This window comes from Vulpes lagopus, chromosome 8 (assembly GCF_018345385.1).
Source record: "Vulpes lagopus strain Blue_001 chromosome 8, ASM1834538v1, whole genome shotgun sequence".
Taxonomy (NCBI): domain Eukaryota; kingdom Metazoa; phylum Chordata; class Mammalia; order Carnivora; family Canidae; genus Vulpes; species Vulpes lagopus.
Genome location: NC_054831.1, coordinates 90,823,486 through 90,838,061, shown reverse-complemented (window position 1 = coordinate 90,838,061; position 14,576 = coordinate 90,823,486). Strand labels below are relative to the sequence as shown.

The window sequence follows — 14,576 nt, the reverse complement described above, 5'->3', positions numbered from 1 at the left end:
AAATTAAAGAAGATGAAAATAGAGATGGAGGCAAACTTTAAGAGGCTCTTGACCCCTCCCCTTGCTGGAGGGGAGAGGGTGAGGGGATGGGATAACTGGGTGAGTGGCATTAAGGAGGGCCCTTGGTGTAAAGAGCAACTGGTGCAAGAGCAATATGACACTGGGTGTCATATGCAATTGATGACTCACTAAATTGTACCCCTGAAACTAATAATATAGTATATGTTAATTAAATTGAATTTAAATTTTTAAAAAATCTAAAAATAAATAAATAATTACAGAATAGAGCTGTTGTTTCCCAACATGCAGCATCAGTGGTTGCCTAAAGACCCAGATAAACCAACTGGCAACCACATTCTATTTTCAAATTTTCAAAAGCCCTTTTACAAATATTGTTTCATGGGATTTACACAGCAGACGTGTGAGAGTGAGGTGAGGAAACGAAGACATGAAGAATTATGGAAGCACTTAGTTTGCTGACTGCCCCTCAAATGATTATTTGCTGACACTATGTTGCCTTGTGTATAGTGAACGCGGCCACTGCCCTAGCCCCGTTCTCTGAGGCTGTGTCACTGTAAAGCAACGATTTTCGATGTGTGTGTATGTGTGAGACAGTCTTGCCCCCACCCCAGGGGATATTTAACAACATCTGGAGATATTTTTGATTGTCACAACCAAAGTGAGGAGGTGCTACTGGCATTTCGTGGCTCGAGGCTAGGGTTGTTGCTAAATATCCTATGGTACCCAGGAGAACACCCCCTAGCCCACACCCCACCCCTGCCTCCAGGCCCACTCCCACCCTCTACAAAGAATTATCCAGGCCAAAACATCAATAGTGCTGATGTAGATAAACCCAGCTGTAGAGCAAAACTCGTAGATTGAAACAGAGAGCAACGTTTAAGTGTGTAGCTCTCTCCAGATGCAGGAGACTGGTGAATGCGTAGCCTCTTAAAAGACATGAAATGTGAATTAAAAACTAAAATACTCTGCAAGACACACAGGACTCTTGTGCAGGCTGCATGTACAGTGTGGCACTTCTAGAGGAGCGTCTTTGCTGAACGAGCGTCTTTTCCCCACACCTTATAGACACCAGATAGAGCATTTTCTCCTCTGCTGCCTCCCGAAAGATTTACTATTAGGGCCTCCCAGCATCAAGGGAAAACTTGTGTTTAAAGTGTTTTCTACAGAAGACATTAAGCCTGAGGGGGTAACTAAAAGGTCAGAAAGCTAAGAGCTTGCCCCCTGGATCCATATGCTGGGTTCCCTTAAAATTCTCTTGTGTTTTCTTCTGTCCAGAAGGAACTGGTTCCGCCTCCTACTGGGGAAGGAGGCCAACACAGATACCATAGCCACAGAAATCCTTAAAAAATACTGTCTTAGCCTATTGATTTCTTTTAATTTGTTCATAGTTTAATTAAAGCCCAGAGGTGTGAAGGAGGGAAGCTGACAAAGCAATTTCTTTTGAGGAACTGGGCAGTTCTTTGTCCGGCTTGGATAGAGAGGTTGAAGTCTCTTATTTCCAAATGAGAGCTACTGAGTGTATATAGCCCAAACAGTGAAATTGGAATCTGCTTTATATGTTTAAAATGTGTCATAATTCCATTAATTTAGGACAAATAGAGTGAATTTGAGTTGCAACTAGCTATGTAGCTTACTAGATTTTAAGGAAATACAATATTACTATTTTCATGTTCACAAAGTAGCATTAAAAACCATCTTTCACGGTATTAATAGACTAATAAACAGAAGTACTCACTATTCCCCAAATAATCCTTGAGATTCCCAACCCTTACACTGTTGCTCTAATTTTTAATTCCTGCCAGCATGTTATTCCCACTTAACCTCTCCACAGATTCAAATCTTCCCTGCCCTCCAAAGCCTATCTCAGATGCTACCACCTTCCGGAAGTCTTCGTGGATTCCAACCCAATGTCCCAATTACATGTGAGATTTTCCTGTTCTGCACTTTATCTGTTATTCTCCTATGGCCCTTCTTGGTAATATATTCATATTTTTTTCATTGATTTCTTACCTCCCCAATCACCTTTATACCTCTGCCTTACACATTCCTCCACCTCCATGGTCCTTGGCACTGTATCTTGGAAAAAGCAACCCTTCAATGCATAGTGAGTCTCTGGAGGCACTGATGAGTAGTTGTGTGTGGATTTGGTTATAGTTCCCCCACATGACTAGGCTAGTCATTAGCAAACCCTTTCTTCCAAATGAGCAGAAGTAAATTTGACCAGCCCTGATCAAATGCCCACCAATTCCATATAAGTAGACACAGAAGATGAGTGTCATTCTAGGCACCCTGTCCTATACCAGACTCCACGGAAGAGAATGTCAGGATCACACAGCCCAGGAAACAGTGGAGCATCCAGACAGCATGGGGGTAGGAGTGAGAAGTCTGTGCTGGAATCTCAGCTCTTCCACTTGCTCGCACTTGGCGAGTTATTTGACATCTCCGTGCAAATTTCTTCATGTATAAACAAAATAATAACATTTACTTTCTTATAAGTTTTTCAAGAGGATTAAATGAGGTGTCCTAGGCATAGTGGTTAACAGAGCGACTGGACCTCGTAAAAACTCAGATTTGGTGGTTGATGTTATTACTGCTGTTTTCATCATGAAAATCAAGTCCTATTCATATGCCTTAGATTGAAAAAATATAACTCACTTGCTCTGACATCTCTTTTTTTTTTTTTTTTTTGACATCTCTTTATAAATGAGGAGAAGCTGTCTACTTTTGGTTGGCACTGTGAGAACTAGTATATAAAATTTGGTGGAAAATGTGCTTGGCTTTAGTATGCTTTTCACTGTATAGTCTTTTCATTGAGAGCCAAATCGTCCATTGTAACCAGCTAGGTTCTATTTTTCCCTTCGCATGTGCTCTACATTGAGCCTGTTCCCCATCTTCAAAATCCTCTTTAGTCTTATCTGTAGCTGCCCACCTCTTCCTTGATTCAGTCACACGCCTGGGGAACCAGCTGAGCTGTTGGGCCAGACTCCCTGTCAACCGTGTGAATCAAGCCTCTCCTGGCCTCTCAGGGAAAGTCTGGGGGATGCATTGGTGAGCAACACAGCACAATCTGTGTCCCCGCTGAATACGGACAAAAGCTAACTATTAGTTTAAAAGAATTAAATTGTTAATGAATTAAGGTAGAACACACAACCTCTCTGAAAGAAAATGTACAGGCTACAGCAGGGTTGGGTAAGAGAACGAGCCGAAACTATTTCTTGGCCAGCAAGTTCTCTTTCAGGCCTCAGCTGAAATGTCACCTCCTCAGAGAAGCCCTCCCTGACCATCTAAGCCAAGCAATCACTCTCTACCACAACCCCCATTTTATTTCCTTCATCCTCTTTTCTAAAAAAATAGAGGGATGATTAATACGTAGCATTATATTAATTTCAGGTGTAAGCGTAATAATTCGGTATTTGTATGTGCTGTGAAATGACCACCACAGTGAGTCTAGTGAACATTCATCACCATACATAATTACAGTCTTTTTTCTTATCATGAGAACTTTTAAGAGCCACTTTCTTAGCAACTTTAAAATATACAATACAGTATTATTAAATGTAGTCACCAGGCTGTGCATCATATCCCCATGTCTTACTTATTTTATATCTATAAGTCTGTACATTTTGACCCCATTCACCCATGTTGCCCATACTTCACCCACCTGGTCTCTGGCAACCACCAGTCTGTTCTCTGTATCTGAGCTGGGGAAGGGGGTTTGCTTGTTTTGTTTTGTTTGAATCCACATATAAGTGAGATCATATGGTACTTGTCTGTCTTATTTCACTTAGCATTATATCTTCAAGGTCCATTCATGTTGCGCAAATGGTAAGGTTTCCTACTTTTCTATGGCTGAATATATATATATAATGTACTCATTATGTTTATCCGTTCCTCCACCGATTGACACATAAGGTGTTTCCCCTATCTTGGGTACTATACATAATGCTGCAAATGAATATGGAGATGCATATATCTTTTGGAGTTAGTGTTTTTGTTTTCTTTGGATAAATTCCTAGATCATTCCTTTTCACAATCTGAAATAACTTTGTGGATATGATGTTTACCTGCTTATTGTCTATCTCCATCTTCTAGAATATAACCTCAACATGCTAAACCTCAATGTATTATTTACTATTGTATCTCCAACATCTAGAAGGATGCCTAGTGTTTAATAGCTGCTAAAAATGTTATATAAATGGATGAAGGAACTAACCAAACAGAGGTTCCTCTTCCAAATCAGAATGCACCAAGTTGTGAATGCCACATACTGGCTGGAGAATATGGGGGAGAGGATGAAAAGTATGTCACAATTCTGTCTGTTTTAGTCCAAATCAATTCCATCCAGCACAAACTTATCGAATTCCTATTATGCACTAGGCAGTGAGCCCCATACTCAGGATTCAGCAGAGAAAAGTCAAAATTCTACCCTCCTGCCACTTGGAGTCTGGCAAGGGAATTAGACACTTAGCAGCAATTACCAAAGTAATCGAACAGTACTTCATGCCACACAGAATTCTAAACACTCTAATGAATTATCTCATCAAATTTTCGCCACAACCCTGTATGTTAGGAATTATAATTGCCCCTGACGAAAAGGGCAGGCATCTTGAATCTGTCTTGTTTACTATTGATTCTTCAGTACCATGTACGATGTCTGATATACATAGATGCTCAATAAATATGTTCAGTAATGAATAAGTGCTTTGAAGGGAAATGATGGTATTTGAGAGTCTGTAGCAAAAGGGTTTGGCCCAGCCTGAGGCATTAAGAAACCTCTCCCTGAAGATGTGACATTTTGTTTAAGACTTGTAGAATGAATAGGAATTTGCTTTGCTTTGACTTGAAAGTGCAAACCTGGTCGGGCTCATCCTGACCCATCTTAAATAAGCTAATTTTTGTTTCCTTGGGATTTACTTTCCTTCTGAGCAAAATGAAAAACTGTTAACACTGAAACGTCCCCCAGAGGAGGTTGGAAGGGCAAATGAAAAGACCATGATCAGGATAACTTTCCCCAAAGAGGCGGGCTCAGTGGGGGTAGGCAATAGGCATGGCACAGTGGGCTCTAGGGAGGCCCCAAAGCAAGGGCTCCAGCTGGGGCTTTGTGAGACAGAAGTGAATACTTCTGATCTCCCAGGAGGTGGTCTAAAGAAAAGCTTGGAGCAGCCCTGGTCTATAGTGCTCCTCAACAATCTCCCAGTTAATTGCTTTTTCTCTGCCATTTGATGTCAGAACCTGGCATGTGGAAATCATCTGGGGAATTTCTGATCTCTAGGCTCTGTTTCGCCAGACTCCAGGGCTCTTCTCACATCACACCTAAAATGGGTCACCTTTCTCTCTCCCTCCTCCTGGGCTCCTGGTTTCCCTTTCAGAGATCCCTCTGTGCTTTTGGCACCACTGCCAATGCCTTTGAGCCTCCAGGCACCTCTGCCAATCCTTTGAGCCTCCCGTCTCCCTAGTAAGACCATTCCTGTCTTGGTAGCTCTGCTCTTATCTGTGATGCCATTTGTTATAGCAGAGTCGCATTCCACTTATGGGGTTAATGACTGCTTACTGTTCATTTGCGGTGGCTCCCAGTAAGATAATTGCCTTTTAACAGGAGCTTTTTGTAAATAATGTCTAATGCCCCAAACGGGATCTCTAACATTGAGGTTTTTGGGGCTCTGTAATCCCAAAGAATCTTTTCGGGTCCCTTCTTTCCATCATAACCCCTACGAAGCTGTATTGTAATAGTTTATTAGTCCTTTTTTTTTTTTTTTCTGGAAAATGCAGTCCTTTAGAGCAAGAGTCAGCAAATCACTCACGAATGCCTAATATAACATCAGGGTGCCAACAAAATGTTGGATCAAAGCAGCGAGATACATGATTTGGGACAAGAGTATTTGAAAAAGTTTCTGTAACCCTTATGTTTCAAGACAAAGCATGAAATGAAATACCTCACTCTGGAGGTTCTCAAACTCAAGCAAGAATCACTCGGCATGTGGAATATGCAGATTCCTTGTCCGTCCTCAGAGAATCTGTATCAGTCAGATTGATGGCTCTGAAATATGCAAGTTCACTAAGTGAGGCTGGTATAAAAACGCTAGATTTCCTTGGGGGCTATTTGTCTTTGGATAAATTATTATATCCTCTCAGCCTGCTTTCCCTTCTGTAAAATGGGATGGTTTGGAGAATCAAAGAGAAAAAAGAGATACACAAGCATACTGAAACACTTCAAATGGTGCAGTGCAAACCAACTGTGTCAGACTCATCTGATCGAGGAGATTTCACATTTGTTCTTTCTGCCCTTTGCTCATTCTGTGTCTGGGTGGGCGGGGTGCACAGCGCTGGCATAAAATCAGTAATTTTAAAGTAGGATTGGAAAAGATGCTTTCAATTGAGATTGAGAGGTAAGGGTTGGTTTGGAGTGGCAGTTTGGAACTTAGGTGCCAGCCTCACTGATCTTTTGATTCTAATGAAGGAGATGGCCTTTTGCTGGGAAACGTGGGGCGGTTGCTTAGTTCTTTCAAGTTAATTATGGGCAGCATAATCAGTGAATGTTTTGTCACTCAGGAAGTATTTACTAAGTGCCTGCTATTGACTCAGAAGGTATATATACTAAATGCCTACCGTTTATTTAAGACTAAATCTTGCTAAGTGGAAGCATGTCTATTTATGAATCCCATAATATCTTTGCCTGAGTAATATATTCCGGCTTTATAATAGGCTCAAATTCATTTGTGCTGTGAAAGACCTCCACAAAAAAAAGTCTTAAATATCTCTTTCAAAAGTTTTCTCCCATATATATTATCTATCCATCTATCCATCCACCTATCCATCCATCCATTGATTCATTTACTCGTTCAATTAATAGTTACTGAGTATCTACTTTGTGCCAGGAACTTGGGGTACAAAGATGAATTAGACATTGATATTTCCCTCAGGCAGTTTACAATTTCATTGCATAGACAAGATGGGTAAGTAAATGCAATAAGATCCTGTGATTCAGGGCTGTTATTACTGCTTTAGACACCGCAATTAAACTTAGGAAGCACTTACATTTTGCTAGGCACTGTACTAAACCCTTCGTATCTACCATCCTCTTTTGCCCTCATCATATCCTGTGAGATTCTGTTATTATTCCTATTCACAATGTAATGAGGCTTAGAGATGTGATGTCAATTGCCCAAGGTGACACAGTAAGTCAGTATCAAAGGCATGCTTAAACCCTGGCTGTCTAGTTGTGCCACCACCCTCCTCACCACACTTGTTCTGTCCCTGCTCTCAGGCCCATGTCTGGCCATAGAAGCTCAGAGAAGGTGCACAGCGACAGCAAGAGCACCATCAGTAGGAACAGTTGATCACATGGCTACAGTGAGCTATGTGCTTTATGCTTATTGTCTCACTCCCCCTGAGAATGCACAAGGAAAACCTTGTCATTGTTCCCATTTTAATACAGAAAAGGAAGGCTCACAGGTGTTAGAGTTTGTTTATATCTACCCAACTGGTAAATGAGTGCACAGGTATTCAAGTTTGGGTCAGACTGACCCCAAAGCCCACACTTCTTCCACGCTGCTGAATAGAGGTCACGCGTGCAGTACCTCTCAGGGAGACACCTCTGGATATGCTCTTGTGTCATGAGGTTAAGATGACTCATACAACCAAACCAGACCATTTAGGCATTGTTTGAACAGCACCTTACTTGGGATGGCCCATCCTTGCCTGGTGTCTAGGTCTAAGGAAGTCATGGGTTATATGATTTTTGAAGGATTAGACATCCTGTATCTGCCAGTAGTTTGTTGTCATTTCACAGTGGCCCAAAAGTCAGAGAGAAAGCATATTGGTGGAAGGGTCTATTTATACATCACGGCCTGGGCTAAGACTATAATTACTTTATGCCTCGAAGTTTTTGCTTTCCTAGACAGCCCAATATGTTTCTCCAGTGCTAAGTATATTTGTAAAGAGAAGAAGCAATAAAAAAATTAAAAAATTTTCTACCAGATTTCAATGCACACTTTTTAAAAAAATGGAAATAAATTGACATACAATTTATATTAGTTTCAGGTGCACAGAATATTGATTCAACAATTCTATACATTACTTTGTGCTCACCATGATAAATGTAGTCACCATCTGTCATCATATAAGGTTATTACAATATTATTGACTATATTTCCTCTGCTATTCTTTTTATCTCTGTGACTTACTCATTTTACAACTAGAAATTTGTACCTCTTAACCCACCTTATCTATTTCCCCGTGTCCTCCCTCCCCCACTTCATCATGGGCAACCACAACTTGTTCTCTGCATTCAAGAATCTGTTTGGTTTTATTTTGTTTTGATTTGTTCAGTAGTTCTTTAGATTCCACATATGAGTGAAATCATATGATATTTGTTTTTCTCTTCCTGACTTATTTCACTAGCATTATACACTCTGGTCCATCCATATTATTGCCCGTGGCAAGATCTCATTCTTCTTTATGGCTGAGTAATATTCTATTACCTATATCTATCTCTCTTTATTTTATCTATATGTCTATATCTATATCTATATCTCCCATGTCTACTTTATCCATTCATCTATTGACGAGCACTTGGATTGCTTCCATATCTTGGTTATTGTAAATAGTGCTGCAATAAACAGAGATGCATATATTATTTTGTTGGGGTTTATTTTTTGCATATGTTATTTTGAATTAGTGTTCATTTTCTTTAGGTAAATGCCCAGGAGTAGAATTACTGAATCATATGGCATTTCTATTTTTAATTTTTTGAGGAAACTCTTTATTGTTTTTCACTATGGTTGTACCATTGCCATCAACAGTGCACAAGGGTTCCTTTTATTCCACATCTTGTAAGTGTTTGTTGTTTCTTGTCTTTTTATTTTCAGCCACTGGGACAGGTGTCAGGTCATATCTCACTATGGTTTTGATTTGCATCTCTGATGATCGGTGATGTCGAGCATCCTTTCATGTGTCTGTTGGCCATCTGGTGGGTTTATTTCTGGGCTGTCTATCCTGTTCCATTGATCTATAGGTCTAGTTTTGTCCATCACCATAATGTTTTGATCACTATAGCTTTATAGTATACCTTAAAATCTGGAATTACCATACCTCCAACTTTGTTTTTTTCTCAAATTACTTTGGCTCTTTGAGGTCTTTCATGGTTCTTTATAAATTTTAGGATTATTTGTTCTAGTTCTGTGAAAAATGCTATTGGTATTTTGATAGGGATTGCATTAAGCCTCTAGATTACATTGGGTAGTATGGACATTTTAACAACATTAATTCTTATAATCCATGAGCACAACATATCTTCCATTTATTTTTCTTTTATTTAGTCTTTTACCATCGTCTTATAGTTTTCAGAGTCTCTTACCTCTTTGGTTAAAGTTATTCCTGGATTTTTTATTCTTCTCTATCATGGACAATAGTTTCTTTGACAGAACTTAAAAATCCCAAACTGATAGCTCGTGTTTGCCTTTCAGTGATGAAGTTCCCAAAATAATTATTATTTCAGGGGTCAAAACCAAATTCCCCCATCCAAAATTATGTGGTGGTTCGTACTGCCTCAATGAGGGATATTCTCATTCCCTCTCTTGTGAAATCTGAGTGTTTTGGTAAAGTCATCAAATTCTTAGATCAACTTACTTTTTCCATGCCACCAGGGTACACCAAGTGGTAAAGGGTCCGTTTCCTTGGGTTTGGCCTCCGTTCTTGTGGCTTTAAATTTGTCCGGCAAATAACTCAGAACCAGGTTGCTGCCTTGGTGTGAGGGCTGGCAGGAAAAAAAAAAAAGAAGGCTGTAGTGGAGCACAGAATCTGTCTGTGTTAGCCCTCTGTCACCGACTACTCACCCCAGCTTTGAGCTTCACCTAAATGATAAATGGTCCTATTGTTTGGGCTTTAGTATTTAAAAAACATAGAGCTAAATCTAGATGAAGCAAGGACAGAGACCCATTTCATTGCACTGTACTTTAATATTCCTGAGACCCATGGCATTACGGGTGGCTCTTTTAACAGCCATCTCTCTTCAGGGTGGAACACTGTGCTGCCTTTGTTTCATCTGATCTTCCAGCTAAATAAGAGATGGTCACTTATCCTCAGTGCTCCCCTATCCTGCTGGATTTCTATTGCTGGAGGAGAAACTGACCACACGGGAAAAGGTAGAGGTTTCAGGCAGGGCATTTCAGCGTGTGTTTACAGGCAGGGCTGACTTACTCAGCAAATCCTGCTCGGAGAAGCTGCAGCCAATGAAGAGGCTATATCCCGGCTTGCTTGGGGGCTTCTGAGTTTGAGCTGCATGCAGAAATGTAAGGCAGTGCTTCCTGGCGCTGATGGCAAAATGGGACCCATCTCCAGTTATTCCTCGGGCTTCCCAGCTTTGCAGATCCAGGGGAGAACCTACATAAACATATTGGTGATGTAGCCAGCTCTCAAGGCCAAGAGAATCCTCATGGATTCAGGAGACTGGTTTTTTATTTAGGTTTTTATTTTTTATTTTTGTTGGAAGATGAAATGCTTCTCTCGTTACCTGCCTTACATCTTCAGACCTCCGAATACCATCCTCTCTTCCAGCTGCCACACGGAAGGTACAGACCAGAGAGGGAGAGTGTCTGGGTGGGTGGGAAAAAGTGGGCTGGTGTGTGACTTCCCACAGGCTCTGCTGATACGGCTCTCCGTAGCCACCAGATGACTGTCGTTGCTGGCAAAGGCTTGGATCCAACAGACTTAGATCTGCTTCTAAAATCAGTCCGGCTTCTGTAAGGAAAGGGAAGTATTTGCTAAAGAGCAGGATAATCTTGCAAAGGTGATCTCAGAGCCGATAGAGCCGAGTCGGAAAAAAAAAAAAGGAAAGAAAGAAAGAAATCAGAAATATTTTGCCAGGTTCCCTTATTCTACTTCACGCGTAAACAAGTAATTAGAACTCTTGGTAAGGAAGAAAATTTTCAGTAGGTGCTGCCACATAGATTTGTCCAGGCTCTCTGTTTTTGTCATTGTCTGTTTAGTAACTTGGTGCATGCCCAAGATAGCAATTAGCTGGATAGAATTAGTGGGCTCCGTGGCGGTGGGGCGCGTGGGGCTGCTCGGCTCCCAGTCTGTCCCCACGCTGCCTGCCGAGCGGGAAGCCGCAGCTGACTTTGGGCACTTGCTGGGAATGGGGTTCATGGGGGTCCTAAGCTGGTGCCTTAGGGCGAGGGTGAGCTGAGCCTGGTGCACACAGTGCCCAGCTCCCGGTGCTTGGGGGACCTGCTGCGCGACCTCCTACCCTAGGCCGCTGTGCATCCGTGTGCGTGTGCGCGTGGGCACTTCCCTGTGCACGTGTGTGTCCCTTGTCAACATCCGACGGTCTGCCTCCATCTAAGCACTGCAGGTTTCCACACTTCTGGAGCTCGTAGCTGGTGGTGCGTATCCTGCGTGTCATTTGCTGTTTCTTTTGATGTGCCACGTCCTGGGAAAAGAGCAGTTTCAAGAAAAGCAGCTGGCTGGCTGCTTGGCAGCCTGAGGGGTGTCCTAGGAGCAGCACCGACTGGGGAGGGCTGGGGATGGTCCCGTGCTGCCACCACACCTCTGTACAGCCACACTGTCCGGGATGGAGCTGGGGAGCAGCCCATTCTGAACACCCAGCCTTGTTTCTCATCCTCCGGGTAGGAGCATGTGTGTGTGTGTGTGTGTGTGTGTGTGTGTGTATAAAACGAGAGAAGGACTCATTCTACCATAAAGTGATTTACAGTCATTACCCCCAGGAAAAGCCAGTAGAAGTTTGGGATCACCCTTGAATTGAGACCAAGGATGGCATGTTTCGTAGATCTTGGTATCTTACAGATTTGTTTTTTTCAATCAGATAGTTCCCTTACAAATTTTATTGGTGGCTAAAGGAGATGACCCACTGAGAAGTCTTTCCTCTTATGGAGGGAAATTTAGTAAAACCTCTGTATATACTGGGGAAGGATGGGGATGGCATGGATAGAAATCTCCAGGGGAACCTTCCATATACGAAAGAACTAAACTCATATAGGAAGATGCCTAGATGACTTTTCTATTTCTGATTGATCCTCTGTTCTCTCCTCCTAGCTTAGACTTTGAGAACCCAAACACTTGGTCTATTCAGTTGCTGTTTTGTATATGAAACTAAAGATCTTACCTCATATGGACAAACTGCCACCACCAAGAGCTTTCTTGAGCTGTTTTTCTTTTAGACCAATTTTAACTGTTGTATTCCATCAAGATGGAAATTGTGTTTTACTCCTATCAAAACTATCTCTAATTCACCAACTGTCACCAGATTAGGGGGTCAGGGAGGTGAGGAGACTTGTCTTTCAATCCGTTGTGAGACTAATAGACAATAGGTAGGGATAATAGCATGTGGCAAACATTAACTTCGTGAGTCAGGCACTGGAGCTGAGTGGGGAAGGCATGAGTTAAATACCAAACAATCAAAGCCAAGTCCCTTAGTTGCTCTATGCTCTATTTTATCTATAAAATGGAAATAAAGTCTTATTCCCAGGATGTTGAGAATTCAGTATGATCATTCCAGTTCTTTAGGAACCTTGGTACATGGTATGTGCTGTGCGTGTTGGAGTCCCATGTACTTTCTTAGATAGTCACGTTCTCTTTTTTCATTGCGTTATCTTCAGTAGTGAATAGTTTCCTCAATACATCACAGTGTCACTCGGAACTAGTTACACTTAATTAGAGTTTGTCTGGGGAGAAATGTATGTGAGAACGAATCTGAGCTTGAGTTTCTAGAAAAGTTATGGCTGTGAACTTCCTATTTTATTTAATTGAAGAGGCAGAGAATGAATAATTCTCTATATATATCCCTGTGAAAATCAATTAAGTTGAAATACCCAAACCATCCCTTTAAGAGTAATTTGAGAACAACTTTGGAAGCTTCAACAATTGCTGGGGCGCCTGGGTGGCTCAGTTGGTTGAGAGTCCAACTCTTGATTTCGACTGAGGTCACAATCTTATGGGTCGTGGGATCGAGCCTCATATTGGGCTCCACACTCAGTGTGGAGGATGCTTGAGATTCTTTCCCTCTCCTTCGGTTTCTCCTCCTGCTTGCATGCTCGCTCTCTCTCTAAAATAATAAATGAATAAAATCTTTAAAAAAGAAAAGAAGCTGCAACAATTGCTGGCCTTCTTAGAGAATGGAACCATTCTACTCAGGTTTTCCTCCCAGCTTGTCTTGACATTGTTTTCTCAACACAGGAAGATCCTGGGCTTTGAATTTTAGCTCAGCCACTTGCCAACAGGGGGATGTTGGGTAGTTATTTAACCTCTTAGAATCTTAGTTTCCTCATTTGTAAAACATGGATGATGATATATAGGGTAGCTGCAAAGAAATACACACAGAATGCCACACACAGGGTGATAATCATAGTAGTAGTAGTAATAATAATAATAATAATAATAATAATCAGTGGCCTTCGCTTGTGTTGCACTTACTGTGTCCTAGAAGTTATCTAAGCACGTGATGTAGTAACACATTCACAGGTGGGGTAAATCAACAATATGTGGTCCACAAATAACTGTTCTTTTTCTTTCCTTCTTTCACTTTCAACCTTCAAGACTGTTTCTTTATACATTAGATCGAGGTTTGGTTCTTCCTATTACAGTCAAAATATTTTTTTAAAAAAATATGATCATATCACCTCCCTCAAATGCCCTGAAACACAAACATGCTTGTGTTGAAAACCTCTCATTGGCTTTGCCCTGTGTGTTCCAACCCCTGCCTGACTTTCCTGTCTGACCCTGATCATGGAACATCTTGCCTGGTCTCCAGCCACACCGGCCTTTCTTGGTTCCTCAGGAATCTCCCTCCCACCACAGACTTTTGGGAAGCCCCTTTCTCCACTTAGCCCCGTTCCTTGTTAATTCTGGCCTTGTACTCTCAGCTCAAGCTGAGAAGCCATCTCTGGCCCCCGGGTGATCATGGTCATAGCTCTTAGAGAGCTGGGGTGCTTCAGAGTACCTGTCATAGTCTGTCATCACGAATGGCCTGCTATACCTGTTTTGTGAATGCCTGTCTCCCTGCTAGACCGAAAGCTTCATAGGAGCAGGACCCACATGTCGTTTTGCCCTTTGTTAGACTCCCAGCACTAGAACAATACCGAGCACTTAATAGGCACTCAACAAATTTTTATTGAATGTAACTATGACAAACACCAAGGCTGTTGTGTAGACATGTTTTTAAAACACAGGCAAAACGGTTCAGCAAAGCATTTGCTGCTACAAAAATGCAAGCTGTTTTAACCATTGTGGGTTGGGGAGCTTCTCGTGGCCAGCCGTGAGGGGACTGGTTTTATGACCTGCTCTACTTTAACTTGAAATTAGGAGATACAAAGGGGAAAAAGGTCACCTAAATAATGCTGGTGCACGAACAGAGCTTTGAGAGGACAGTTGGATTGTCTTCCCTTCTCTGAGGACCTCATTAAAAGGACACATAACTCCCTCTACCACAGTGGGGAAGGATTCGTCCAGCAAAATGATTCCAGGATTAGAGGCACGGAATCTCAATCACAAGCAAAAAGAAACCATTCCAGACAGGACAGAGAGGAAGGGGAGACACACAG

General features: G+C 41.7%; 1 protein-coding gene and 1 long non-coding RNA gene across 4 annotated transcripts in view; one reads left to right on the top strand and one right to left on the bottom strand.

Annotated features, from left to right (window-relative positions):
• The window catches only part of LOC121497475, a 42,650-nt gene extending 32,359 nt beyond the window's left edge, over positions 1 to 10,291 (bottom strand). Inside the window, exons 1-2 of the long non-coding RNA XR_005989479.1 lie at positions 10,219 to 10,291; positions 9,649 to 9,775 (exon numbers count right to left, since the gene is read on the bottom strand). This is a non-coding gene — a long non-coding RNA (uncharacterized LOC121497475). The remainder of the gene's footprint in view (positions 1 to 9,648; positions 9,776 to 10,218) is intronic.
• The window catches only part of PPP2R2B (protein phosphatase 2 regulatory subunit Bbeta), a 448,486-nt gene that overhangs the window by 19,391 nt on the left and 414,519 nt on the right, over positions 1 to 14,576 (top strand). Inside the window, exon 1 of one of the 3 annotated variants that reach the window (XM_041767143.1) lies at positions 10,342 to 10,589. The exons of the other annotated variants lie outside the window; for them this stretch is intronic. Within the exon in view, the coding sequence (XP_041623077.1) occupies positions 10,511 to 10,589 (79 nt within the window). The 5' untranslated portion in view covers positions 10,342 to 10,510. Of the gene's footprint in view, positions 1 to 10,341; positions 10,590 to 14,576 lie in introns of those variants that run through there. 3 annotated transcript variants of the gene reach the window in all.